Below are 26,958 nucleotides of genomic sequence, written 5' to 3' on the forward strand. Positions count from 1 at the left end.
TCTTACATAACCACGGTATATTTGTCACAACTAGGCAACTGACATTGGTGCATTACTATTAACAAAACTACAGACTTTATTTGGATTTCACTAGTTTTTCCACAAATGTCCTTCTTCTGTTCTAGGATCCAATTCAGGACTCCACGTTGCATTTGATCTTAGGGGATATCTTAATTTTATAAAATCTTAGATCTAAAAAGGATCTTGGATTCTAAATCAAGAGTTCCCAAGGTCTTATAACCGAGCTGCCTGCCTCCTAGACCAATGCTCTCTCCGTTCATAATTAGGGACCAATGGGCACCCTGACCCCTGGTCCTCCCAATCCTACCTCACCTGCTGTCCCAGTTTCTAGAATAGCCTACCTCCCTCTCTCCCTCCCTCTCAATTTCCCAGGGCATCACCTGCCCCAAAAAAGCAGTCAGATGATCGCCTGCCTAGGATGTTTCCTCTACACATCCGTGATCCTCATCTGTGGACTCTGAGATGTGGCCAGATGCTCCTTGGGCCTGATAAGGCCCCACCCCAGCCACTGCCTTCACAGACATACTGCCCTATACCTCCTTCCAAACCAGCCCCAGTAACAGCATACCCTTGGCAAAATTCTCAGGAAAAGAGCCAATACTTCTCCCAGTTGTGAGAGCCTCCCATTCTCTGCAGAGGACTTAGAAAGCTCTATTTTTCAATCTAGCCCCAATATGAATGATGCAGGCTCCAAAATGGTGCCTCCTCCACTGCCCTTAGAACGAAGACACCTTCTCTAATCACTCAAGTGTGCTCACCTCCCAAGTCTGCAGGAAGGGAATCCATGGCCCAAGTCCAGCCTTCCTTGTCCTAGCTCCTGCTCCCAGTTCCGCACTGTGTGACCTCTCCTCTTCTGTTCCCCAGTGCCCTGCCATCCCTGGCTGACCACAACAGCTGTGCCAGCCACTACTGGAGCCAAGCAAGGATGGGGGCCCAAGGGTGTAGCCGGGATGAATAGGGAGTAAAGAGGCAGGGAATCAGGACCCAGGCCCTGCCCTGTGGGAAATTCCTCTCCCCAAGGCTTCCAGGAGCCAAACAATGGTGCTGGGGTTCCAGTTTCCTACAAGGTCACCAAAGCCGAGACAGTTCCAAGGTGAAGCAGCAACAGGAGATCACATGGGGAATGTGAACAACTGAGGTTGGGCGCCTGGGCCTGAATTGAATGGCCCCAGGGGTGCTAGAGGCCCTTTCCAGTCTCAAGGAAGGCAGCTGGCATGGGAAGCTGCGACAAACCCAACTCAGGACTGGCTCCTCCGTGTCCTGTGGCTTTCCAGAAAGCAGGAGCATCTCCCACGGCATTCCACCCAGCTTCCCCCAGCAGGGCCTACTCCAGGGAAGAGGAGAAGCTGCCCCTGTCCTCTGTGAGATGGCAAAGGTTCTGCCCCCTGGAACTCCTTCCTCATGCCTAATTTGTGCCCCATCAACTCCTCAAATGTTTCCTCTCACCTGCACAATCCCAAAGACAGGCGCAGGGCCTGACTCCCTCATTCTGCCTGGCAGAGGCCAGTATCCCTGTGGTTCAGGCCCCTCCTCCTCATTTGCCACGTCTCTTCCTACCATCTTCTTCCCTGAGTCAGACATCTGGACCAAAGGTGCACCTGGCTTTGCTCAGACTCTCCAGATTTCCGCCTCCAAATCCCAGTGCTTGCTTTTCTCCCATCCCCCTTTCCCTCTTGCCCCTACCTCCTCCAGGAAGCTCTCCCTGCCTGACTCTTCCACATCCACACACATTAACCCCTGACAACTCTAGTCACTCAATTATTCCTTCCACATGTAAAGATCCAACCAGATGTTAACTACATTATTCCTTACACCTTTCATGCCCATTTTTACAAAGCAAACTGAGGGTCCCGGGGTAGCCTCTCACCTGTAGTTAGGTAAAGCACATGAAAGGTCTCCCCGTGGCTGGCTTGCATGCGGTGGACGGCCACTTTCTGGTAGTGGTATTTAGAGTGGAACAATGGCGTCTTCAGAGGCCCCATGGGCTCCACCCTCTGCGCCACCTCTGGGTGACCGTCAGCCACCTGGAAGGTCTCTGTGGGTATCGGCTGCTGGTCTGGGAGGCACTGGGCAAGGAGAGCAGGCCCAGGTCAGTGGGGTGGTGGGAGGTGAGGCAGAAGGAGGGCTGGGCCTGGGCCACGGCTGGTGTCACGCTCACCTTGCCAGGCCGCGGGTTGGGAAGGCTTGAGTGGTAGTCCTTGAGTGAGGAGGTACGGAAGATCTTGTCAATGTCACCGAGGGAATACACACAGACGGCTGAGTAGTTCCTGCAGTGACATGGAGACCAGCTCAATGGGGGGCCCAGAACCCACCCATCCACCTCCACTCACCCAGGCCAGCCTTGTGCCTGGCACTGAGTTGCCAACCACCACTGAAAATGGGGAGGGATGGAGAGGAGGAAGGAGAGGAGTTCAGCCTAATTTCTTTGTGCTGCAATCTAAAACCACAAACTTGTATCCTGTTACAGAATCACTGAGTCTAGAGGCCATCTGCTCTACCCAACCCCAAGGCAGGAGGAACCCCAACATAGGCTGAGAAGTTCTCTAGCCCTCCCTGGGCACAGGCTGTGGGGTGCTGATGCCCCAGGAGGCCAGACCCCCAACCCCTTCCCAGCCTGGGGGACCCCACTCACCCAGGAGCCACAGAGCAGGGTCTCGGCTTCCTCCACTCTATCCCTAACTCTCCCCACACACACCCAACACTTTTGCCTGCCGTGTTTTCAATCAATGAGAGTGATTAAGAAGTGTGAATTATCGGGCTCAGGCAGTGCCTGAGCAGGTGTAATAGCACCCAGCTCCCCGAGAGATGCTTCAGCAGCTTCCTCCTGGGCCCAGTGTCCACTCTCGGCACACGCAGGTGGTGGGACACACAGGCACAAGTGCAGTCATGAGTGTGCATATAGGGCATGCACACACACCCATGAGTGCAGACTCACTCACACAACAGTACACACATCGCACTGGCTGTCCCCCCACCCCACACCCAGCAACAGCCCAGCCTCTTGAGCCTGCAGTCCCTGCTCCTGCCACACCAGGGAGGCCCTCAGCAGGGCCCAAGGCCTCCTGTCCCTACTGGACACTGAACCAATGCCAGCCCCGGCCCCAGGACAAGGGCCACTCACCAGGGGTTGGAGAAAACACCATAGACCCTGGTGTCCCTCCACTGGCCGCTGGGGTCAGGGAGCAGGAAGACGTCTTGCAGCCTGTTGAAGTTCTTGTTGGTGGCAGCATCACTGCATACCAGCATGGCTTTCAGAAAAGTGTTCCACTTGGAGACTGACAGTGAACTTTCCCCACCCTGGTCCCCCTGGAAGGGCAGAGGGGAGAAGAGGCCCCTCAGCACCTGCCCGGGCTTCCCCACACACCCCAGGAAACCACTGCCAGCAATATCAACACCTGGGCCCAGAGGAGGAAGGCAGGCTGTGAGGGGCCAGGACCTGCCGGGGGTGCCCCAGGACTCAGGGCAGGTCTCCAGATGAGACTCCAGCAAGCAGGCCTGGCTGATCCAGAGCCCAGGGCCAGCAGTGCCCAGGGTCAGGGCAGGTGAGAGTGCCAGGTCCCCACAGAGCAGACGGACTCAGACACACATTTACTGACTCACACACCCACACACGTGGCACAGCACATTCACACAGGCAAAACACACACACACACACACACCCCATCATACACACGCTCACACGCCATCATACGTGCACAGGAGCTCAGCCACCTTTACCCACACACAGACACATGATGCTCCATGCACACACAGCTGCTCCCACAGTCCCTGATACAGACCCACTCATACATCCACACAACTTCTACATGCACACGGACACACAGAACTCACCCTCACTCAGGCCTATTCATGCACAGACACGTAGCCAGCAGCCCTCACGCCCCTGCTCACCCTGCACAACTGGGCCACACGGGACACATTGAGAGGAGCCTCAGGATTCTTGTCAGGATTGTCCTCTCGGAAGAAGTAGTAGATCTTGTCATCGTAAGCCTGGTCTTGGTGCACGATGGTGGCTTTGATGAACTGTGGGTCTGCCAGGGACAGAGGCGAGTGGGCGTAAGGCTGGGAAGCTTGCCCGGGAGACCATCCCAACCCTGCACACTCTCCTCCCTCCTTCGGGTCTGCACAAACCATGGCAAATCAGATCTGGAATAGGACTCAGAACATCAGGTCCAACTCCCCGAGGGGCCCTAGACCCTGCACCTCCACCCCACACCTGTTTTGCCCTCTTCCTACAAAGATGTCATCGGCCCAGGAGCAATGACTTCATGCCTGGGGAGTGGGGGAAGGTCCCTGGGGGCCCCTATGTCACTTCTGCTCAATTGGCAGAGCCCTGATGAGGAGGGAGTTGGGGGCTGCCTCCACGTGAACTCAGCAGAGGATAAACTTTGGCTCCTGGGGACCCTGCACTGGGTCTGGGGCTCCCTCTGTTTGTGTTCCTGAAGAGGGCTGGGCCCATCCCACTGCTATACCTTGTCTGTTCCTCTGCTCCCAGCCAACCCTAACTTCTCAGGCCTATACCAAGGTCCTGCTTTCCTGCATGGCCCCAGCGGCCCTCAGGGAGCCCTCCCAGAAACATCAGGATCCCATCTGCCACCTTAAGTGCTCACACCCCCTTGCCCACCCTCAGCCCAGCCGAAGCCTGACTCACTCTGCATGACAGTATCACTGGTGTACAGCTCACTCTCGCCCCGGATGCGGCGGAACCGAGGGATCTTCCCATTGTATTCCTGCTTCCGGATGGTGGAATACACCTCGTCCCCTGGGATCAGTGGGAGGGAGAAATGAGTAAGGGCAGGCAGCTCCTGGAAGTCCCTCCTCTGGACACTGGACAAAGAGCTGACCACTCCTCTCCCAGCCCAGTTCAGAAGCATCCCCCTGGGGCGCCTGCTCCAGCACTGCCCTACCTTCAAACAGAACCAGGGAGTTCTCGTCCGGGCTGAAGGGGGCATAGCCTCTCATCTCGCCAAGTGGCACCACAGTGCCATTCACCTGTGGGAGATCCAGAGGGTTGGATGGCCACATAATCCCACAGCCACTGCCTCCCATGACGGCCAGTTTCTCGGCCAGGAGCCCCATCCTCCCAGGGCAAGGCCAGCATTGGAGTCTCGCCATCTCCTTCCCACCACGAGGGGCAGAAGCCCACGCAGTAGAAGGTGAGCTGATCAGGCACATGGGGAGCAGCCTTCTCACCAGGTTCCAGCAGCTGGGGTGCCGGGCGTTGGTGCCACAGGCCAGCAGCCCCTCACTCCGCCTCTCCAGGAGAGTGATGTAGTTCTCGCAGTCCTGCCCGGGGAAGAGAGAAGGGAGGAGAGAAATTGGTTGCTGGAAGGCCCTGGCAAGCCTAGCACTAGGACCCCCAGGATCAGGGAAGAAGGTGTCAGAAGGGCTTAGCATAGGTGACAGCCTCCCAGGACAGCCCAGAGTGTGTGCAGCTGACGCCATCCCCTAAGCACAGAGGACCACGTCTCCCCATCAGTCTGGGACTCGCGGGGCAGGGCCATGCTTCCTTCCTTACACCCTCGAGGTCTCCTCTCCCTTTACCAAGTGGCTCAGACCCCTCCATACTCCCTCCCCCACTCACCCGCTTATCCAGACAGGACCCCTTTGTGGAGCCGATATTCACCTGGGGAGAAGGGGAGAAGCATTAGTTCAATCTGCCAGGGGTGAGGTACCCCTGAAATGCTTTCCACACAGCCTCAGGATAAGCCCCAAAGGAAGCAACCATTATTCTCATCTGACAGATGAGCAACTGGGGCTCTGAGAGGGTGAGTGATCTACCTGAGGTCAAACAGGGTCTCATATCCAGAGCTGAGGCCCAGAGGGTTCAGAAGACCAGGCATGGGCTCTGGGGCCCAGCTTCCAGCCTGGGCTTTCCGCAGCAGCGCTGCCCAGCTGGCCAGGCCCATTAGCTCCTGTTTTTCTCCACACCGCCCCAGCTCCCCACTCCAATCTGGACTACCTTTAGGGAGCCTCCCCCAGGAGCCATTTATAGGATACGGAGGTGGGGGCAGTTTAGGAAGAGAAGCCAGCTCCCTCGGATTCCCTGAGGACCCTTGGCAGGGCCAGAGGGGAGATAAGAGGGTAGGGGGGGTGTTGGGGGAAGAGAGAGGCTCACCGTGCGCACAGATGCGTTCTTGCCCTCGGGGAAGTCAAAGAGGTAGACCTTGCCACGTCCTCCCACCCACACAGAGGAGCTGCCTGGCTCGTGGAAAAGCACCGTGTGCGGCTCAGTCTGGCCAAAGTCCACCCGGTCCTGCCCTACATGGCCTGAGGAGGAGACAATTAGTAGAAACATTGAAGCCAGGTCCCGAGAGAGAAGACTCTGGGTCCCCTCCACATGGCACACTGGAACCAGTGCTTGGTGCTCAGGGTCCTGGCAGGGCGTCAGACAAGCTCTGGGCTGGGGTGGTACCCAGACTCAGAGAGTCAAGGACAGGAGAAGTAAGAGATCCTCCGGTGGGCTCCAGCAACCAGCTGTCCTCACCCACAGCACGGCCCCTCCCCTAATGTGGCAGCCTCTCCTTCCTTCACGGTATGTGTGATCTCAGAGTGGGGAAGGATTTAGGGACCTCTTGGGGGAACAGACCCCCTCCTCTGGCACACACTTTTGAGGGCTGGGCTAAGGCAGGAGGACCAGGGCTCCTTGGCCATGCTCTGGGAGGTTCTCTGCTGCCCTAAGCCAAAGCAAGCAGCGCCCCCCGACCCCGGGCCTTTCAGCAGGCAGCAGGGCCTTCAAGCACCTCCCTTGGAGTCCAGGTTCCCAGGAATCACAATGCTCAGAACTCCTTCTCCTCCTTCAGGAATCCCTCTCCAACCTCTCCTGGCCCATCCCCAGCCCCTTAGTGAGCACTAGACTAGAGGAGGAAAGGAATCTCAACATCTACTCCCTCCCATTTCACAGATGGGAAAACAGAGGCCAAGGGAGGGGCAGCCCAGGGGCACATGGAAGCAGGTCAGTAGCAGACCCTGAACCAGAGCCTGCACTCCTGCCTACCAAGCTGGACTCTGCTCCATGGCCCACTCTGGCCTGGTTTCACCCATGAGGATGCTAGCTCTCCGGGGGGTGAAGATCGGCTCTTCCTCCCCAGCAACTCTGGGACAGGGGAACCTTCACAGAGCACAGCCTGGGACTTTCAGCAGAAGGGCTGACCGGGAAAATTTTCCCCAAAAAAGAAACTGACTGCAGCCACTGCCTCTGGGGAGGTGTCTCATCTCCAGTGACACTGCTGAGGTTGTCCTGGTTGCAGGAGTAAATTATAGGGATGGGATGGCCTGTGGTTGTGCCCCCAGCAATCAGCCACACCCAGCATCTTCCCACCTCTGACCAGCCTGGGCCTCACCCAGGAACTGGGTCTGACCACTGTTTTTTCAGCTGCAGGAAACTCTGGGGCAGCCAGCTTGGCAGTGACACCCAAGCTCCAGCTCTGACCAAAAAGAACTACCATTTCCTCAACTCTGCCCCCGATCCCTCTTATTCCCATTGGAGCTATCCCTATTGATTCTGCATTTAACAGGGGCAAGGAGCAGCTGGACCACACACTGTGCCACCACACCTTCATTCTTTAAGAAACATCCCTTCATGGCCAGGTCACCCCCGGAAGTGAGCATTCTTCACCTCTTCTGTGGCCTGGCGCACTGTGCAGAGAAGAATGCTGAGGTACCCTGGGAGACATGCCAAGGTCACACCAGCAGGCAGGACACATTAGCTTGTCCCAGGCTGCAGTATCAGTTCTCAGGAGCATGGCAGGCTACAGAGAGAAGTGCTGAGCTCACTGTCCTTGGGTGGTGTGGCTCTCCTGGTGCACATCACAAACAGCCCAACTGAACAGCTCCGGGGATATCAGCCCTCCCTGGCCCCCAAGCCTCCCTCCCTGTAGGCCCCAGATGTGCAGAGCAAGGGCTGAGAGGTACTGGCACTTCGGTGGGAGGGAGGGAGAGCTGGCAGGTCTTGGGTGCTGCCCTGCTCCCCCTCCCTTCCTGGGATAAAATTAGAGTGCTGGGGTCACAGACACAGTCTTCCTGACTCAGCTCCCGTAACTCCCCTTCCACCCGCAGCCCAAGCTGCAGCCACCATCCTCTATGGCCCAGCCAGAGATCCAGACAGTCTGCAGCCCCAGCTCCCCTCCTGCTCCCCTCCCATCCACCAATAGCCAGACTGGCAGCCAGGAAAAGGTGTGTGTCTGCATCTAGAGATGCTGGGCTAGGACCTGAGATCCATAGTCCCTGGGAGTCAAAGCAGAAAAGTCCTAGCCATCAGACTGTGCTAGCCACCTCCATCAGTCACCTTAGCCCCACTCCTGCACCAAGGCCACAGGCCCAGGTCTCCGAGGGGGCCAGCAAGGCCAATGTACAACTACTCAAGGGAAAAGAGGCACCAGACAGGACTCTGGCTGGGGGCACCCTGGTCTAGGAATTGCAGGGCTGTTGAAGAGAAGAGGAAAACAGTCCTGCCCTGGGGAGTCGAGCCTGATGGCAGAGACATGACTGGGTCCTGGAGAGCAAGGTCTGAGGGGGAGGCCTGGCCCTACCCTGGGAATACATCTGAGGGGTCAGACAGCCACACCACAGAAAGCTTCCACAGCTCTCCGGCAAAACTGTCTTAGCATGGACCCCAGGGCCGCCCACAAAGTATCTGCTGAAGACATGAAGGGAGGGTGAGGGCTGCTGGCCCCTGGGTAGGAGCTGCAGCACTAGGGCCCGGACAATCCCATGCGGATCTGCAAGCCTGAGCCCAGTTCCCTTCAAACCCTAGCCACAATGGCTAGGGTGGAGGAAGCAGGGACTGTTCGTCCCATTTTGCAGGAAAACGAACAGGAGCCCAGGACCACGGCCTCCCATGACCCCCAGGTTCCTGGCCCTCCCAGCTCTGTTCTTGGTGATGCATATGGACTAGAGGGAATGACACCAGCTCAGCCCCAGGACAAGGCCTTGGCCCATTCTCCACCCCAGCCCCAGCCTGGGCTCCCGCACTGCCTGAGGCCCTCAAAAGGCCTGATTGTGCCCGGGAAGTGTCGAGCAGCAGCAGCTCGATGAATACATGAAAGGAAGCTTTGTTCAGGTTGGCAGGAGCGGGGGCTCGGGGCTCAGGGGCAGGAGGGCTGCCTGGAAGTGAAGGCAGCACCAAGCCATCAGGGCCAGGCCTCGAGTCTCTGCCCAGGCAGGGGCTGAGCAAGGCCAGGGGCTACCCCTAAAAAGGCCAGGCCAAGGGAGTATGTATCATATCCCCGAACATTTTCTTTGTGATGCTTTATGAACCCAAACGGAGAGGTGAGGTAGACAAAAGCTGGATGGGCCCTGAACAGGCCGGGAGGGAAAGCCAGGCAGAGGACGCAACCTGAGCAAAGGTGGGGAAGGTGGCTGTATGGAGGACAGAGGCCATGCGCTGCAGCCTGGCAGAGTCCTAATGAGAAGAATTGGGAAGGTGAGCTGAGGCCCACGTGTGATGGGGGAGGGAAGATGCAGCCTGTCCAAGGACACACTGACCCACTGCCCACCACTCTCCCCTGCTGCCTGAACCTACGAGCAGGGCCAGGAGTGGAAAATGCCTCCCTATCCTCTGGCGTCCCCCACCTCCTGGCTCCCCCTGCTTCCCATCCTGCTTGTCTAAAAGGAGCACCGTCTGGCACCGTGTCTCCCCCCTCACTCCCCAGCCTGACGCATTAGTGGCTGACTAAGTGGTAGCTAAAAGCTCCCAGAATAACCAGGGGCTCAGGTAGGGGAGGGGGCTAGGGACATATGGGGAGGGCATAGCCCAGAGGCAGGCCAGGAACAAGACAACCCACCTCCCACCCCATGTGATTCCGAGCCAATCCTCACTCGTGCTGGACCAAGAAAGCACATTCAGGCTGCCCCGTACCCAGCCGGACTCCATAGTTCCCCTGAGTACCATTTCTCATGGTGGCAGGGCCAGCAAGGCCCAGCTCCGGCCAGATAGGAGGGCTGCAAGGATGGCTGGGTTGTAGGAGATAACCTCCACCAGACACAGCCGCAGGGCCGGGTGCTCACAGGGCTCTGATCCCATTGGAAAGAATGGGGCCTGACTCCTTAGGGACCCTACCCTCGATCACCACCCCAGCAGCTGACCGACTGTGGCAAGTCTGGGCCTCTGGCATGCATTTCTTAACTCAGGCCTGCCTGGTGGAGCACGTTTCCTCTTCTCATTCACTCTGGTGCTGTCACCGTCTGGCCCGCTGTCCCCATACTCTTGTTGTTTGTGAAAGAGGAGTGCAGCTCCAGGGGAGGGCAGAGTGGGAGGTGTTGTTGTCCATGAAGGGGCTGGGTCCCATGCTCTGGTCTGGCAAAGCCAGCCTTGCAACCTGACCCACTGACCCAGTGGGCCTTGAATGTAACCTCAAGGAGCCTTTTGAAAGTGGGCAGAGAGTCAGGCTCTGAAAATGGCAGGAATGTGGGCACCCCCACAGAGAATGCCTAAGTCAGGCAGTCAGAGAGGCCCCGGGCCAAAGAGCAGAAAGCAGGCCGACCTCAGGTTGGAGAGCCAGCACATCTGGCAGGAGCGTCCTCCCACAGTTGTGCCCCCACCCCTGCACTGCCAGGCCTACCTCACACCCTCGCCCAACTACGTGTCTGGAAAAGAGAGTAGAGGGAAGGCCCACGTGATGCCTAGGCATTAGCCTGCAGCCTCTCCACCCTTTGGAATCCCACATCCACATGTCAAGGTGGAAGGGAGAGGATCTAAACAGTCATTGAACTTAAGGACACAGAGGCCAAAGAGGCTGTACCACCGGCCCAAGGACACAGAGCGAGGGAAGCTCCAAGTTTCCAGTACCCATTACCCAGCTGCTTCTCTCCAGGATCACATCCTGGGCTTCCTGGAGAGCCTCTGATTTGCAAAAAGCTGTATATTCAGCCTCTCCCTACTTCCCTGAATCATCCCTACTCTACCCTTCCCTCTCTTGCTCACTAGGTGCCGAGTCACTAACCTGATAACTAAAGGGAATCACCCGCCCACCCACCTTCCAGGTGAGGCCCTGATCTCCCAGGGGCCTTTAGTGATCAAAGCCTTAAATCCAAAGGAGTGACTAATGGTGGAAGTGTAGGTGCCGTGCATGTCAGAGTGGTAGAGGAAACCCTTCCACTAGGGGTGGGAATACAGGAACAAATGTTTCTGTCTCTCCTGATATGGCCAGGAAGAGGGTGTGAGAAGCCTGGTTTCCAGGGTGGCACCGGCTTGGTGCTAAGGATAGGTCATGGTTGCAGGTGGGTCCTGGCAACTCTCAGGCAGGGTTAGGTTCTAGATTAGCTAGTCGCCTGGCAGGGGCAGAGCCTGTGTGCTGGGGCAGGAGGTGGGGCCTCAAGACAGCACTCAGCTCCTGGAGGACTGAGAAGTCTAACTTGTTTAAGAGCTATGAGAAGAGCGAGCTGTGTGCTGGGCCAAAGGGGAGCATCCTCCCACCCACCAAGGTCAGCTGTGGGTGGGAGGGGAGTATATCTCATGTGTGGCTCAGCCCTGGCTCCAAGAAGCCTCATTATCTCTTTGGTGGCTGGACAGCTGGCTGGCTGTGACGGTGATTGGGGCTGGGTCTTCCTGGGTTCATTTTCCTCCCTGTGGATTAGCTGGGTGCGAGTCGGGGTGGGTGCTGGTACTTGTTTGGGCCTGGGTTTTATGACCCACCAGGATTCTTGAAACAAATCACAAAACAATCAGGGTTAAGCCCATGGGTCTTTTTGGGAAAGTGTGACTCTCTGAGTGCCAGAGAAGTCAGACAGTTTTCTGGAAGTGGAGGCAGCAGAAGAAACTGACATTCTCATCTGCTTCCACTGACCAGCCCACCAAACCTCCAGCCACCCTGCAAAGAAGGCAGGACAACCTGTATTGCCGTTTTACAAACAGGAAAACTAATGCCCTTCCAAGCCACCAAGGTCTGGATGCTCTCCCCATGGCACCACTGTGCTCAAAGGACCAGAAGAAGGTTTGGCTATTGGGGAGACTGTCTGGGGCAAAGTCCTAGGGAGAAGGGACAGTGTGGAAAGCAAGCCCCTTGGTGAGAGGCTGTGCTGAGCAGGATTCAGGGACTCAGGGAAGGAAGGCTGGCACTGAGGCCCAGCTGGAGTGGGTAAGATGCCCTGAGCCCACGCCCAGGGAAGGCCGGAAGCCCAGGACAAACATCATGTCCCATCTACCTTCCAGCTGTTCTCCAGCCCAGCAGGTTCCAAAAGCCCCAGAGTGGGGCCGAAGTCGCTGGTGGCTCCTTCAAAGCAGACAAAGGGTAGCGGTGCAGGGCCTGCCCTTGGGCCCACAGCCAGGGCAGGGGTCGGGGAGAGGGCGGAGAATGGCTACACAACCCCAAGTGGAGGGAGGGAGGCAGGTGGAAGACTGCTGAGAAACAGAAGGTTCCCCAGTCTTAGCCTTAGCCTGAACCAGCAGGGGAGACTGAGCAAGGGCAGCCAGCCAGCAAAGCCCATTAGGGAGAACTGGCAGGGGCTGGGCTGCCAGGGCTGCATTCCATCAGAAACCAGAGATGCCAGAGGAGGAGGAGGAAGATGATGACGACGATGATGATGCCCCTACCACCCAACCTTTCCATCGCATTTACTATGTGCCAAACACTATTCCAGATGATTTTTAGATATATTAACTCATTTAATCATCACTGAACTCTCATGAAGTAGGTTCTTTTATATTATCCCCATTTTGCAGATGAGGACCATGAGACACAGAGAAGCTGAGTAACTTACCCAGCATTACACAGCTAGTAAGGGGTGGAGCAGAGGTTCATACTCAGGCAAGCTGACTCCAGAATCTGTGCTTATAACATCGTATTCCAGAGATGAGCCCTTGGAGGCTTCCAAGGTCAGCCCTTCCCAGACAGATGAGGAGACCAAAGCCTACAGAGGGTGAGGCCCAGTTAGAGGCTACTTGGCCAATGAAGTCCTGACCTCTGCCCGTAACACCCTGAAGACAGTGTGTGCAAGTGAGCACAGGTGTGCAGGCCCAGGTGAATGTAGTGAATTCCTATGCTTTGATGTTGCCCTGGCATCCGTTTTGAATATAAGCTGGGTTTTCTCACACTAGAAGCAGGGCTCAGTCAACCTTGACATCGTTTCCAGCTCCCCACCTCCTCCCAGTTCCTCCATGTGCTCAATCCAGATATCTACCGTAGACAGTCGTCTCCTGGTGACTGCTTCCCTGTGGGATGGCTACATACAGCCCACTTGATTGGTCCTGCTGACCTTGTCCCACAGCCCGCATGGACTGTGCAGATAGGCCAGTGACCTTGTCTCAAGTCACAACATGACCTCCTGGAACTCATGACTGCTTGCTGTAAACCCACCAATTAAAACTCCCCATGGAGGCCAGGCACAGTGGGTCATGCCCGTAATCCCGGCGCTTTGGGAGGCTGAGGTGGGCAGATCATTTGAGGTCAGGAGTTCGAGACCAGCCTGGCCAACATGGTGAAACCCCATCTCTACCAAAAATACAAAAAAATTAGCCAGACATGGTGGTGTGCGCCTGTACTCCCAGCTACTTGGGAGGCTGAGGCAGAAGAATCACTTGAACCCAGGAGGCAGAGGTTATAGTGAGCTGAGACCACGCCACTGCACTCCAGCCTGGGTGACAGAGCAAGACTCCATCTCAAAACAACAACAACAAAACAAACTCCCTGTGGAAAACTTGTTTTAATAACACCATGGACCCCATAAAGATGCTGGCCCATGGATCCCCCCACCCTGCACATGCTCCCTGACCTCCACCTGTGTGTGGCTTCAGGTACACCAGGTATCCCTCAAGACCTGTTAGTAACAAAATCTTTATTTTCACCTGTCTCTCTCTTAATCATGGAAGAGGTGCTCTCCATCTTAAAGATCCTAAGTTACAACAGTGGGGCAGGAATCTTCTCGAGGTGCGGCGTGGGGCCCCGGTCCTCAGTGACTGATTAGAAAGACAAGTCTCCCAAGATCTCTGCTCAGAACATAAAGTACTCTGTGGGGCTGGGTGCCATGGCTCATGCCTGTTATCCCAGCATTTCGGGAGACCAAGGCAGAAGGATCACATGTGTTCAGGAGTTCGAGGCTGCAGACAGCTATGATTGCACCACTGTACTCCAGCCTGGGAGACAGTGAGATCCTGTCTCTAAGAAAAAAAGTACTGCATGCTCTGAAGCTGACCACAGTGAAGGGCAGAGTGTGCTCACCAGCCAGGTCCCCACTCAGCCAGCCCTGGCGAAAACACTCACCTCCACTCCACAGCTCAAGGACCCACCATGGCTCCTAACTGCCCATCCAAGCAGGGCCCAAAACCTCAGGGCAGGACAGTCAAGGCCCACCTCATCTCTGCACAGCTCTGCCGTGGCTCATTCCCATCTCTGCACTTTGCTCCTGTTCTCCCTTCCCTGGATTGACCTTCCTCCTTTTCTCTGTGCACATGGATCTTACCTGTCCTTGAAAATGTAGCTAAATCCCTTGGATCCAGGAAGTATTCCAGACTGCTCCAGCCCTCACTGCCCGTACCTTCGACCTTGTACCACAAACCATCTGGCACCACCATCTTCGCTCAGATCACGCTGTCTGATGGGATTTCATCTGGCCTATGGGGCCCTGAAGGTGAGGACCAGGCTTCCTCTTGCTCCAAGTCTTCCATTCCCAGGGAGCAGCTCAGACAGTGGAGAGAAGCAAGAATGGGGCAGGCCAAACTCCCATGCCAGAGGGACAGGTATCTTAGAACAGATTCCTGGGCCACCAATGGGGTGCAGAAGTCATCACAGTGACCTTCCTTCCTCGACAGGCTGGGCCAGAGCTCCTGCCTCAGCCTCCCAAGTAGCTGGGATTACAGGCGTGTGCCACCACACCCAGCTAATTTTTTTGTATTTTTAGTAAAGACGGGGTTTCACCATGTTGGCCAGGCTGGTCTCGAACTCCTGACCTCAACTGATCTGCCTACCTTGGCCTCCCAAAGTGCTGGGATTACAGGCGTGAGACTCTGTACAAACAACAATATGAATAGCTGTCTATGCTGCACTCTGCCCCCACCCTATGCTCCTGCCCCTAGCTCTAGCCTGGCTCCTCCTCCTCCCCCAGGAAGCCTTCCTTGATTGCACCATCCCACGCTGACCTTTCCTGCTCTCACCTCCTGTCACAGTCCTAGGCTACATCTGCAGGTCATTCCTGACCTCCCCAGGGGTCCGCCCTACTTCACAGGCAGAAGACCCACCTCTCCAGGAATGTGGGGGCTCCCCAAGGGCAAACCCAGGGCTTCTCTTCCTGCCTCTCCCCCAGAGGAGCCGAACACAGACCTAGGCTGGCTGCCCTCCATGATGAGGGGTCACCCAGGGGTGCTGGCACAGAGCCCAAGCCTCTGGCTGGAAGCATGGGGTGCAGAAGGCATGGCAGGATCAGCATAATCCCAGGCTGTCATGACAGTTAAAACCTGATTAGCCCGAGCCGGGACACAGATCAACCTGTCCTTGGGACCTGAGGCCCAGCCCACCTGAGGAAAGACCAGAAGAGGTATATGGAGCTGGTCCAAATCCAAGGTCCTGAAGAGAGGACACTCACAGCTGGTGTGGCTCCTGGGAACAGACAGCACTGGGGCGGGAAGAGTCTGGGCCCAACTGAGCTAGCAGAGGAGGAAAGGCACTGAAGGGGCCCCCAGCCTGGGACAGAGTATGATGGCAGACAGAAAGCTGGAAACAGGCTGAGAGCTGGGGCAGAAGCAGGCTCAGACGACTCAGCCCCGGTCCCAGCTCTGCCTCTTTGGGTGACCTCGGGCCAGTCCCTGTCATCTCTGAGCCTCAGTTTCCCCATCTGTGGAATGTTTGGCTGGCCCAGCTAATCTCTGACATTTCTTTTCTGACATCCTAAGCTCGCGCTGTCAGGCTGTGTGGGTTGGGGTCATCCAAGAAGGTTCCTCAGAGGAACTGAGAAAGAACCAGCAGCCTCCTTTCTGGGCAGAAAGGAGGAGGAGGGTGAGTGGGGTGCAGAGAGGAGGCGGAGCCAGGGAGCAGTGAGGGAAGAACTGTGGGAGTCTAGGAGGCAGTGGGGCCAGGCCACCATGCAGGGCCTGGGGAAGGCGGCAGCTGTGTGCCGTGTGTTCCGGATGGGGTGCAGCATAGGGACAGAGGTCCTCTGGGAGGTTGGGCACAGATCTGGAGAGATGGCAAGGCCAGGGCCAGGGAGAATAAAGGGCTTGGAGAGCCACCCCATACCATTCGGGGCAGAGAGGGGACAGTCCCTCAAGGCCTGGCTGGCTAGGGAAGGGGGAACTCTGTCCTCTGAGGAGGCAGGGCCCAACAAGGCGCCGTGGCCCTCCATCCCCCTGCTTTCTTTCTGGCCTGCCTGGTTCCCTGAGGACAGGACAGCTGGCCATACACCTGGTGGCTGGCCCTCCCTGCAAGGGTACGGAACCCTGGCTCTTCTGAAGGCAGGACAGGTTAAGGGCCCCTTCCTCCCCCAACCATGGCGAAGGAAGGCTCCTGGGGCAGCCACGCTGGGCCAAAAAAGGAAATCAAGAGAAGTGGAAACTTTTCAGTCCAGAGCTGCCGACCAAAGCAGGGGAAGTGCAGTCAGTCTCTTGTGACAGAGCCGAGTGAAGCTGGGGGTGGACAGGCTATCAGCTAGTGGCCCATCTACTCCAGCTACTGCCCCCTGAGGGCTGCCAGACCTGCCCCCTGGGCTGAGCTTCACATCCCACCTTGCTTGGCCCTCCTCAAAAAACAGAGCCCAACTTTCCCTGCTTCCCCCAGGGCGCCACCCTCAGCCCAGATAGTGACCTATCCATGCCACCCCCACCCTGCCACCTCCATGCTCCTTCCATCTCTGCAGAGGAAGAGCAGGAGAAGACAGAGCTGAGGGACAGACCTTCTCACCTGAGACTGTCCTGCGGTCAGGAGTCAATGGGGAACGCCATGGTCTCCCTGGACCCAGACCCAGCCTCCCACCAGGGAACTGTGACGGGGCTATGGCCTTGCCAGCACTCGAGAGGCCTTCCCTGCCTGCCACGGCCCTTCTCCAGTGGGTGCGTCCTTCCTCCTCACTGCTGCGCCAGTCATAGGATGACAGGTATCCCCTCATCTATGCCCATCTGGACAAGTTTCAAACTTTTCGGGAGCCCCCAGGCCCAGGCTGACTCAACGCCTCTTCACATGGGGGCCCCTCACATGGCTTCTCTCCTCTCTGTAGTCCTAGCTGTAAGTTCTTGGGTTTAAAATCCTACTAAGTGGGGTGCTTCCTCCTGTTCCTTCCCTCCCCCAGCTGGCTCCTCCTCCTGCCATTTCAGCTTGCTCCCTCTTCCAGGAAGCCCTCCCTGATTGGGAAAATTGGGTTAGGCATCTCCTCAGTGCCCATAACTGCTCTCTGTTACACATTCTGTTGTACCTGCAGGTTTATCTGCCCATCTACATCTACACTGAGAAGTCTACAAGGGCACGGAATCATCTTGTTCCTCATCACCAGATCCCCAAGACCAGCACAAGGGTGGCCCCAGCAAATGTTTGCTGAATGAATATGTCCACCCTTGAGGGCACATGCTGATGATCCATTTCCTCCAAATGATCCTCAGCCTTTGGCCCACGAGAGAAAAAGATAGGAAAGAACACGAACTTAAGGGTTTCCCCTGACTTCCCAGGTTTCAATTTCTCCTCCAGATTTCTCGAAATCTAAGATTTAAACAGGCCACCACAGACTCTGCCCAGCCCCTCCCATCCCAGAGAGAGAGAAATCCTAAGACATTAAATCTCAGAAAAGGATGAGCCCCCTCCCCTACCCTCTTTGGGCATTTGGGGAAACTGGGGTTCAGTAAAAGGCAAAGACTTGCCCAGAGTCACAGAGCAAATTAGGTCACAGCCTGAACCAGGCTCCCGACCTCCCAGCTCTCTCCCCTATACCATGGTCATCATTGGACCTGTGCCAGCGTCCATTCCACCGGACTTGCTCTCAGAATCTTCACTGTCCAGGACAGAGGGGTCACAGAGCTTGGTAGGAAGCTCCTGGTGACCTCACCAAGCATCTCTCTTGGCTTAGGAAACTCCCCCTCTCCTCCGGGGAACTGCCCCCCCACCACGAGACTCTGCGGAGGGAGTTCACCTTGAAGGTGATGAACACATCTAAGTCACCAAGGGGGCAAGGATTTCCACTGGAAATGCTGATGCTTGGGGAGCCCCAGATGCGACCTCATCCCCTGGAGGAGGTAACAACAACCTCCTGCCCTGGGGAGCAGCCCCAGAATGGCTCCCCAGCAGCCACCAAGTCAACAATAACATCCCGTTGTTTCACTGGACAAAAGCGAGGGAGGGCAGAACCAGCTGGGCAGGTTGAGACTGGGGATGTGGGCTCTGTTTCCCCATGGACAGGCTGGTTCACCTCTGACCTTGGGGTTCCAAGCCTTCTTTAGCTCCTCCAACCACTGATAAAATGGAAGAGGGGTGCACAGCTTACAAACGCATGCCAACCTCCTGCTAAGCCCCAGCCCTCACCTGCAATCTACTCCCTTACAGTTCCTGCTTGCAGGAAGATCAGGACCACACATGCACATCCTTGACTGGCCCATGTGTCAGTGACAGCCCTTGGGGGACAACCCCTACAGCCTTTCTTGCTCTGGCAGGCTCTAAGGGTCAAAGACAAGTGTGGAGCTCAAGGACACCCAGCAGGTACATGATGGCCCATCTCTCTCCCTGGCCTGAGCTACGCTGTGCCAGACTTCCATCAAGCTGCAGAGGCAGCAATCTCCCTGATCAGTGCAGGCTGGGCCCCTCTCAGAGTTCCCTGCTTTAATCTTTCTCTAGAACTTGGGGATCCAAGCAGCAGAAAATAAAGAACTTTCCATACCTATTCCAGTCCCCACAGCTGTCCTGACTCAAAACTAAAACCCCCATCTATGCCTCATAGAGAAATGGCTCCAGAACCACCACCATCCTTGATTTTGTCATTCCTGGATACCACCATACTCCCACCCACCACTGGTAGACAGAGCTCTAGGCTTCCAGCAAGACCCCCTCTTACCCTATTCCTGGGTTTGTCCTACCCAAGCCCATTCCTGTCCGATTGCCATGTGTCACCCCACAGGAGACAGGAGGCAGCTGTCAGTCGGGCACACCATCACCAGCTGGTGGCCCTGGGGGTGGGGGGCAGGTGAATGGCAGGGCCTGTCTGGCCAGTGGGGCACCTGGCACTGGTGAAGGAGACCACAGACTGTCGTTGGACAAGACTGGTGAACGGTTGGCAGACCCCAGCCAGCGGGGCTCAACAGTGCATTACTAAGCAGAGGGCACAGCCAGTGTGGCTACAGCAGTGAACTGCGGGCGGGGGGGTAGGCCATGGAGCTGTGCTGGGAGCTTGGAAAAGTGGGTAAGAGGACTGAAAGCAGCTTTAAATAGCCTCAGGGTGGGAACTAAGTGCCCAGGATGGGATGTATGCATTAAGTGCTAAGAAGTGGGTGTGCATTAAGTGGGGTGGGGGTGGGGGGTCATGGGAAGACTTTGGGACAGGCAAACAGAGTCAAAATGCAAGGGGTTTGATGGAGGGAAAGATTCCAGAACACTCAGATGTGGCCATTTGTCCCCTCCAGAGTGCCCACACGCTATGATGTCCAAGACAGCCAAGGGGACTGAGGGAAGGCAAAGCTGCTGGGAGGGCAAAGGAAGCTTGGGCTGGAGCTGGGATGGCAGAGGAGTGTGCAGGCCTCCTCCATGTACAGGCGGCCGGAGCTCTAGCAGCACTGCTCGGCTTCCTCCAGGAGCACCTCAGGCTGGGTAGCCGAGCTGGTCCCCAGAGCACCTCATTCATGGTCCCTGAACCACCTAAATCCTTCTCCCCTCCCTAACCCAGAACCTGGACTGGTTCTGTGCCAGATCAGAGCTCCTGCCTGCACCTGGGCTCCCACACTGCTCAGTGACCTTGGGCAAGTCACATTCCCTCAGCTACTGCGGCAGTTCGGGCCACTCGTTTTGTGTATGGTTTTTTTTCCCCTCTGCTAATAATACCTGCCCCAGATAATGCTCAGACTCCCGCAATCCCTGCAAACTGCCAAAGGCATCAAAAGGCTCCCGGTGGGGCCAGACCTGACCAGTTCCCCCAGCCCCCACTGCGAGTCCCCCACCATCACGACAGGGGGGCCGCAGACACGCCAAATTTGGGGACAGAGCCGAATCGGACTGGGGGCGGGGAGGCATTTGTGTGCAATGCAGGGGAGGGGAGATCAGTTCCTCGCGGCAGAAAGCCTCAAACCCCCGCCTAGCCGGCTTTCTGTCCCATAGTACAGGGTCTAAACTGAGGTGCCCTGGGGGAGACTCCAGTCCCCCAGGTTCTTATTATCTACCCTGGCCTAAAGGCTGCACTCCCGCCCTAGATCCACCGCCTGGGGGTCCCAACGGCCGTGCCCCACCCAACGGGCACTGCCCCCCAACGCTGGAGCCGATTTCTGGTGACAACTGCCACGTGCGGGCAAGGGGGGAGCGGCCGGTCCCGGCATTGCGGAGGCAGCGCCCTGGTACCCCAAGCCGCCGCACCGCACCATGTCCCGCCGCTCGCTGCAGGATGCCCACCCCCTTGCCTGGCCCGAGCTCCGGGCCGGGGCGGGGGCGGGGGCAGGCGGCGGGGTCTTTGTTCCCGCTGCCGAAGCGCGGCGGCGGCGGCAAGGGGTCCGCGCCCCCCTTGCCGGCCCAGCCTGCGCCCCGCGCGCCAGCAGAGCCCGCAGCTCAGAAGGAGGGTACCCGGGTTAGGGTCCCAGGCGGGGAAAGGCCCTCCGCCGAAGCCCCCGAGCCAGAGGACCCAGAGTGGCTCGGGGCCGAGAGAGGGGCCCGCCCCCTCCCCTGGCGCCCGGGCGTTGCGGCTCCTGGCTGCCAGGGACTTGGTGCGACTTAGCCGGGGCTCCGGCCCCCGCCGCTCGCTCGCCGCAGCGTTACAGCCGGCTCTGGTGTGCCAGCGCGTACACTCACACACACTCACCCAAACCCACACGCTCCACGCGGGGACAGCGCGGGGACAGCCCGGGACCCGCAGAGCTGCGCGCACGCACTCCCTCCGGGTGCAACACACTCCGCACCCGCCCCGCGCAGCGTCTGATCCCGCGCCCGACCGGCCGCGCGGCGCCGCCTACCTTTCCAGGCGGCGAAGATGCGGGGTCCGCTCCTTAGGTGGCCCTGGGCGGAGGCGGCGGCCGCCCAGAGCAGCAGCAGCAGCCGCAGCGGAAGCCCCAACCGAGCCGGCGGGCCAGGGACGCGGGCGCGCGGTGCGCTGGGGGCGGCACGTCCGGGCGGAGGAGGCGTCATCCCGTGGCCCCGGGAGCGACAGCGGCAATCAGCCGAGACTGAGCCAGCGCCCGGCCGCAGGCAGACCCAAGCGCCAGGAGGCGGAGCCAGCGCTGACCCCACCCCGCCCCTCCCCCCGCCCCTCGCAGCCTTTTCTCGCCTCACTGGCTTTCCTGAGCGAGAGCGGAACTGCTGGGGGAACCTTCGCCACCCTCTCCCGGGCAACTCTACGGGGAAAGCCCAGCGGCGGACAAGCCAGACTTGTGGTCTTCTGCCAGGGGCGGCAGGCCCTATCCCCTCTCTGGGCCTCGGTTCCACTCCCCGCACCCCGTAAAAAGACTGGCGTAGAAGTCGTGCAGGACCTCTCTCCAAGGGCGCAGAGGAGTCCAACACCCAACAACCTTGCTATGGCCAGCTAAGTGGTTCGCACCCTGAGGACTATGGTCCTCGGAGGATGCGTTCGCCTAAGTGGACACGGCTCCCTGCTGAGCCTACCAGCAGGCACAACGATGATATGTGGGGAGCACTCAGGGACCCGCTGTTGCTTTGCCTGGGAGAACACTGGAAATTTTTCATCTTGGCCTGGCTCCTTCCCCTCCCTCTCCTTTCTCCTCCCTTTCCCAGCCAGCAGCCTTCTGGGCTGCCTCCCCCCAAGCCAGCTGGTGTACGCTCAGAAAATCCAAACTCATTTCCATGTGAGTGGAGGGGGATATAATTAGGAAGGCCCCTTCCCCAAGTAGAGAGGGGAGCATCCCCCGTGCCCCACTCACTGTGGGGGAGGGAGGGTCAAAGCAGCTTAAGGGGATCTCTGCCCGCAAAGTGCCTAGGGCTCAGCTATCTCAGGCAACCTGACCATTCAGTGGGGACTCCCTTGGGGGGTCCAGGCCCAGACCCTCTGCAGTTACCTGAGCAGCCCAGCCAGCTCTGCCATCAGCTCCTCCTCTCAGAACTACGTGCCTGCCCTTTGTAAAAGTGTCTCCTCTCTCTAGACCAGACAGGGCCCAGACCTACCACTTCCACTTGTGCCCCAGGGAACCATGAATGGAAAATCCACCCAGCTCAGTAAGTACTTATCTAGTGTTTACTGGATGTCTAGCTGCACTGAGAGGAGACAGGCCGAGGAAGGAGTAGAGGTGAATATCCAACCTTCAGAACTCACAGACCCAGACACGATTCACGCACTGCAGACACCAGCAAAGGCGGTGGGCTGGCTGCCCTCTGCCCTCTGCCCTGCTCCATGGGGCCAGGACCATTTGGTTGTTGTTTTTACCTCCTGGAACCAGGAAAGTTTTGCTACCAAGAAGTTTGGCTTTACCATTCTACATTTTGCTTCCAGTTGTCCCCTCCTTCTTCCCTCAGAGTCCTGAGGCACCCCAGCAGGCCAGGAAGGTAAACTCAAGGTACCTCCAGAGACAGTGCAGAGTGAGGTTCCTGGCCCACTGGGTGAAGCCAACAGCCTCATGATACACAGGGGCACACTGCCCCAGAGAGGGAGGCTGTGGACAGTCTAAGAGCTTCTCCTCAGGCCTGCACCTAAGCCTGTGGCCCTGAAGCCAGCAGTGGAGCCTGGCCCAGGCCAGCCTCTAAGATGGACATTCGGTTTCACCTGCTAGACAGGTATTGCCCTCAGTGTCTGTCCTGTCTATGCAAAGCTAGGGCAAACTAAGAAATCACCTGTCTCTGCCTTTTGGAACTCAGAATTCAAATGGATTCAAAATCAATGATAACACTGCCCATGTGCATGGCAACTCACAACACATAACCCACATTCACCTACCTCATCTCTGCCAGTCCTCCACTCTCTTCCTCTCACTGAGGGAGGGAGCGTAACTCCACTGCAGAGAAGAAAACTGAGGTACAGGGAGGGACAAGGACGGACCTGCCCGAGGTCAACCGGTAAATGGTAGAACGAAGATGGGTTTTCTGACTGCAATAACAATTGCTAACACTGTGGTTCCTATGTGCTGTGCCATCTCATAGCCTCTCCCAACTCATTCAATCTTCGCACTCCTATGAGATAGGAGCTATTAGTCACCTCCCTTTACAAATGAAGAAATCAAGGCACAGACAAGGGATGTGAAGTGCCAGGATCGCACAACTAGAGGCAGGACGGATTGAAACTCAGGTGGTTTCTCAAGGACCCACACCCTTGACTTCTCTCTGTGTGATGTACCCTGGCACTGCTGCCTCCTGTCTGTGGCTGAAGTCTGGGTCCAAACCATCCCCAGAAGGACCTAGATAGGGCCCAGGTCACCAGGTGCTGAGTAGGAGGGCAGACCAGGGAATGGGCTCAATCTCCCAATCAACAGAGTAGCAGATGGAAACTGGGGTAGATGCCAGATGATTTTTTTTCCAGACTGGGGGGTAGGGGGGAAGGAAGTAGTACTTAAGACCATCCTCCCCACAAGCCAGCCAACCTGGGGACAAAGGGCCAGGCGAGATGGCAGCCCACTCTCTCGGTTGGCTGTAGGCAGCCAGGGGAGGAGAGAACTAAGCCCATGACTTGAGGCAATAACTTTATAAAGGGAAAGGCAGCTAGACTGTGGGGCAGGCACTATGACCAGAGTTTAGGCATGGACTTTCCTGCCTCAGGCAGCATAGGAAAATCAAGTCAGAATGGTATAGGTGGTGTCAGAGGCCTGTCTGCCTCATTGGAGGCCAAGGCTGGCTCTTGAGCCTGGACCAAGAACAGGGGCACAATTCCCACTTACAGCCAGTGATGGGAAGTGGACCAGCAGAGGAAGCAACACATGTGGATGCTGACACGTCTGATGGGGAGGCACATTCTTGTCCCTCCCTTCTCCATGATTCCACATTCAGGGGAGGGAGGAAGAAATGATTCAGGGCTTCTATCGATAAGAAAAATACCTTGAGAAGGATCACTTCCTGAGCCCTATGGACAGCTGAGGCACAGCCCAATCCAAGAAGGCTCCTTTTGGAATGAAAGAAATGGATACACACAGACCTGAGATTCATGGTCTTGAAGCAGTAGCAGAAGCCCCGGGCAATCCCCCCAACATTCCAACTAAAGCCTCTCACCTTTCAGGGTCCAACTTAACTCATCCTTCCATTCTCCAGAGTTATCTGACCTCCTCCTCAGCCCTGATTCCATGGCTACACATGGCCTTCACAGGAGTGACCCACCTCAAACAAGAGGCCTGTGGGAGATAGAAGGATTCCGTGAGGAGATAACATATGCAGACGTGAGGTCACCCACACACAGTTCACTTCCTTTCACAGATACGATGATCCAAGAATCCCAATTCTTAGGATTAGAAGTAGCTCTCAGAGGGCATTCAATCCCCAACAGCCCCCTCCATGCTAGATCCCACCCCTTCTTTGAGGCCTCAGAGCTTGGTGGCCACTCAGACCTCCTGGCTACTAACAGCAGCAACAATTCCTATTGCCTACCACCATTACTACCTATTGCAGGGGGCAGAGACTTGGAACTGATGAGAACGAGGGGAGTGGGTGGGCTGGGGTCTGCAGAACCCTGTGCTGTCTATAAGGCAATTTCGACTCAGCTCCAGCCCATGGAAACATGAAGAAGTAAACCCAGTAGTGAAAGGTAGTATGATTTTCAAGAGAAGCTGAAAATTGAGGGCTGGGCGCGGTGGCTCATGCCTGTAATCCCAGCACTTTGGGAGGACAAGGCAGGTGGATCACCTGAGGTCAGGAGTTCAAGATCAGCCTGCACAATACGGTGAAACCCCATCTCTACTAAAAAATACAAAAATTAGCCGGGCATGGTAGCGAGCATCTGTAATTCCAGCTACTTGGGAGGCTGAGGCAGGAAAATCACTTAAACCCAGGAGGCGGAGGTTGCAGTGAGCCAAGATCGCACCACTGCACTCCAGCATGGGACACAAGAGTGAAACTCTGTCTCAAAAAAAAAAAAAAGAAAAGAAAAGAAAAAAGAGGCCAGGCGTGGTGGCTCACGCCTGTAATCCCAGAACTTTGGGAGACCGAGGTGGGTGGATCACAAGGTCAATGATTTCTGTCCTAATCATTCTACATGCATTTTTATCTGACAAGGTCAGGAGTTCGAGACCAGCCTGGCCAAGATGGTGAAACCCCATCTCTACTAAAAATGTAAAAATTAGCCGGGCATGGTGGCACGCAACTGTAATCCCAGCTACTTGGGAGGCTGAGGCAGGAGAATCACTTGAACCTGGGAGGTGGAGGTTGCAGTGAGCTGAGATCGCGCCATTGCACTCCAGCCTGGGTGACAGGGCGAGACTCCATCAAAAAAAAGAAAAGAAAAGAAAATTGACTCTTTGTTGAAACTCTCTCTTTTAAAATATTGGCAAATAATTCAAAAGTTAAGGAGGATGGATATGGGCAAATAAAAACAGGTCTGGGGCCCATATCTGGGACCCCCAACATACCATGTGCCCACTGTGACTATCTCACAGGCACAAGCACGACAGTCACTATACCTGGCCCAACTCTTGGCAGACCATGTCAGGCAAGGAGTGCCAAGAAGACACTTCTCAGGCTGCCCAGGCCATGCCTCACCCTCCCCTCAGTGCTCTGCCTGCCTCCAAACCTCAGCCAGGACATTCCCCTCAAGTGCCTGCCTCTTCCTCCTAGACCAGTTCAGAGATCACCACCTTCCATACATCAGTTCAGCCCACTGTGAATGGAGAACTTCTCAGAACTGCCACCACCTTCTTAGCCCTGAGGGTCGTGCTCCCAGCAGCATCCCATGCCTACATCTCTGCTTTCTATCCTAATCATTCTACGTGCATTTTTAGCTGATCAACCCTACCTAAATTGCTAAGATCTAAGTAGGGCCAGCCAAGTTAAGTAAGACAAAGGAAAAATCCAAAGAGGAATATTCAGTCAGCAGAGAAGAGACAGATTTTTTTTCCTTCTAGCAGGGCACTAAGCTCACCTGAAAACACTACAGGTCCTGTGCCTTCCACAGACAAATCAGCAACATCCTTAGCACCAAGCCCCAAACTTGGCCAACATGGCACTGGGCTTGTGGTGGGAGTGCCACCTGGTGGCCACTCTGGAACAGAGCCGAGTCTTAGCAAAGACCAAGTGCATCTCTGCTCTCTGTTCTAGTCATACATTCTACATGCACTTTAATGTGATAGACACTCCCCAGACTTTCTGGAGACAAACTTCTCCCTCCCATTCCTATGCCCCTAATCCATCTCTGAGCCTCTATTCTCACTTTCCAAAGCCTGAGGCAGGGCAGAATCTCATGGATGTCACATAGAATCCATCTAGACTAACAAAATCTCCTGACTAGACATGGCTGGGAGGCCAAAGATGAAGTCTCAGCCTGGATACTGACTCAAGCAAGGCCCTGACCCAGTCCAGGCCTCTGTTTGTGTACAAAATGAGAAAGAAGAGCTAAAACTCCATCTCTTCTCCTGGTCTATCTTCTCTCTGTATCAGAGAGAGACAAAGCTTTCTCATTCCATCTTCTGCATTTCCTTCTATAGGATGAACTAAATATGCTTTTAAATGATGTCGGCCAGGCATGGTGGCTCACGCCTATAATCCCAGCACTTTGGGAGGCCGAGGCAGGTAGATCACCTGAGGTCAGAAATTCAAGACCAGCCTGGCCAACATGGTGAAACCCCGTCCCTACTAAAAATATAAAAATTAGCTGAGGATGGTGTTGTGTGCCTGTAATCCCAGTTACTCAGGAGGCTGAGGCAGGAGAATCACCTGACCTAGGAGGTGGAGGTTACAGTGAGCCGAGAGTGCACCATTG

At 56.4% G+C, this 26,958-nt stretch overlaps 1 protein-coding gene across 2 annotated transcripts in view; it reads right to left on the minus strand.

Moving 5' to 3' along the window:
• Positions 1-25,227, minus strand: part of SEMA7A (semaphorin 7A (JohnMiltonHagen blood group)) — a 28,597-nt gene extending 3,370 nt beyond the window's left edge. The window contains exons 1-10 of one of the 2 annotated variants that reach the window (XM_003811109.7): positions 21,074-25,227; positions 6,140-6,291; positions 5,606-5,647; positions 5,215-5,307; positions 4,929-5,013; positions 4,673-4,783; positions 3,913-4,052; positions 3,143-3,327; positions 2,180-2,288; positions 1,889-2,087 (exon numbers count right to left, since the gene is read on the minus strand). In XM_003811109.7, coding sequence (XP_003811157.4) covers positions 1,889-2,087; positions 2,180-2,288; positions 3,143-3,327; positions 3,913-4,052; positions 4,673-4,783; positions 4,929-5,013; positions 5,215-5,307; positions 5,606-5,647; positions 6,140-6,291; positions 21,074-21,245 — 1,288 coding nt within the window. In that variant the 5' untranslated portion in view covers positions 21,246-25,227. Of the gene's footprint in view, positions 1-1,888; positions 2,088-2,179; positions 2,289-3,142; positions 3,328-3,912; positions 4,053-4,672; positions 4,784-4,928; positions 5,014-5,214; positions 5,308-5,605; positions 5,648-6,139; positions 6,292-20,922; positions 21,039-21,073 lie in introns of those variants that run through there. The other variant, XM_034939131.4, reaches the window with a different exon arrangement.
• Between the last annotated feature and the right edge of the window lie 1,731 nt (positions 25,228-26,958).

The sequence above is a fragment of the Pan paniscus genome, chromosome 16 (assembly GCF_029289425.2).
Source record: "Pan paniscus chromosome 16, NHGRI_mPanPan1-v2.0_pri, whole genome shotgun sequence".
Classification (NCBI taxonomy): domain Eukaryota; kingdom Metazoa; phylum Chordata; class Mammalia; order Primates; family Hominidae; genus Pan; species Pan paniscus.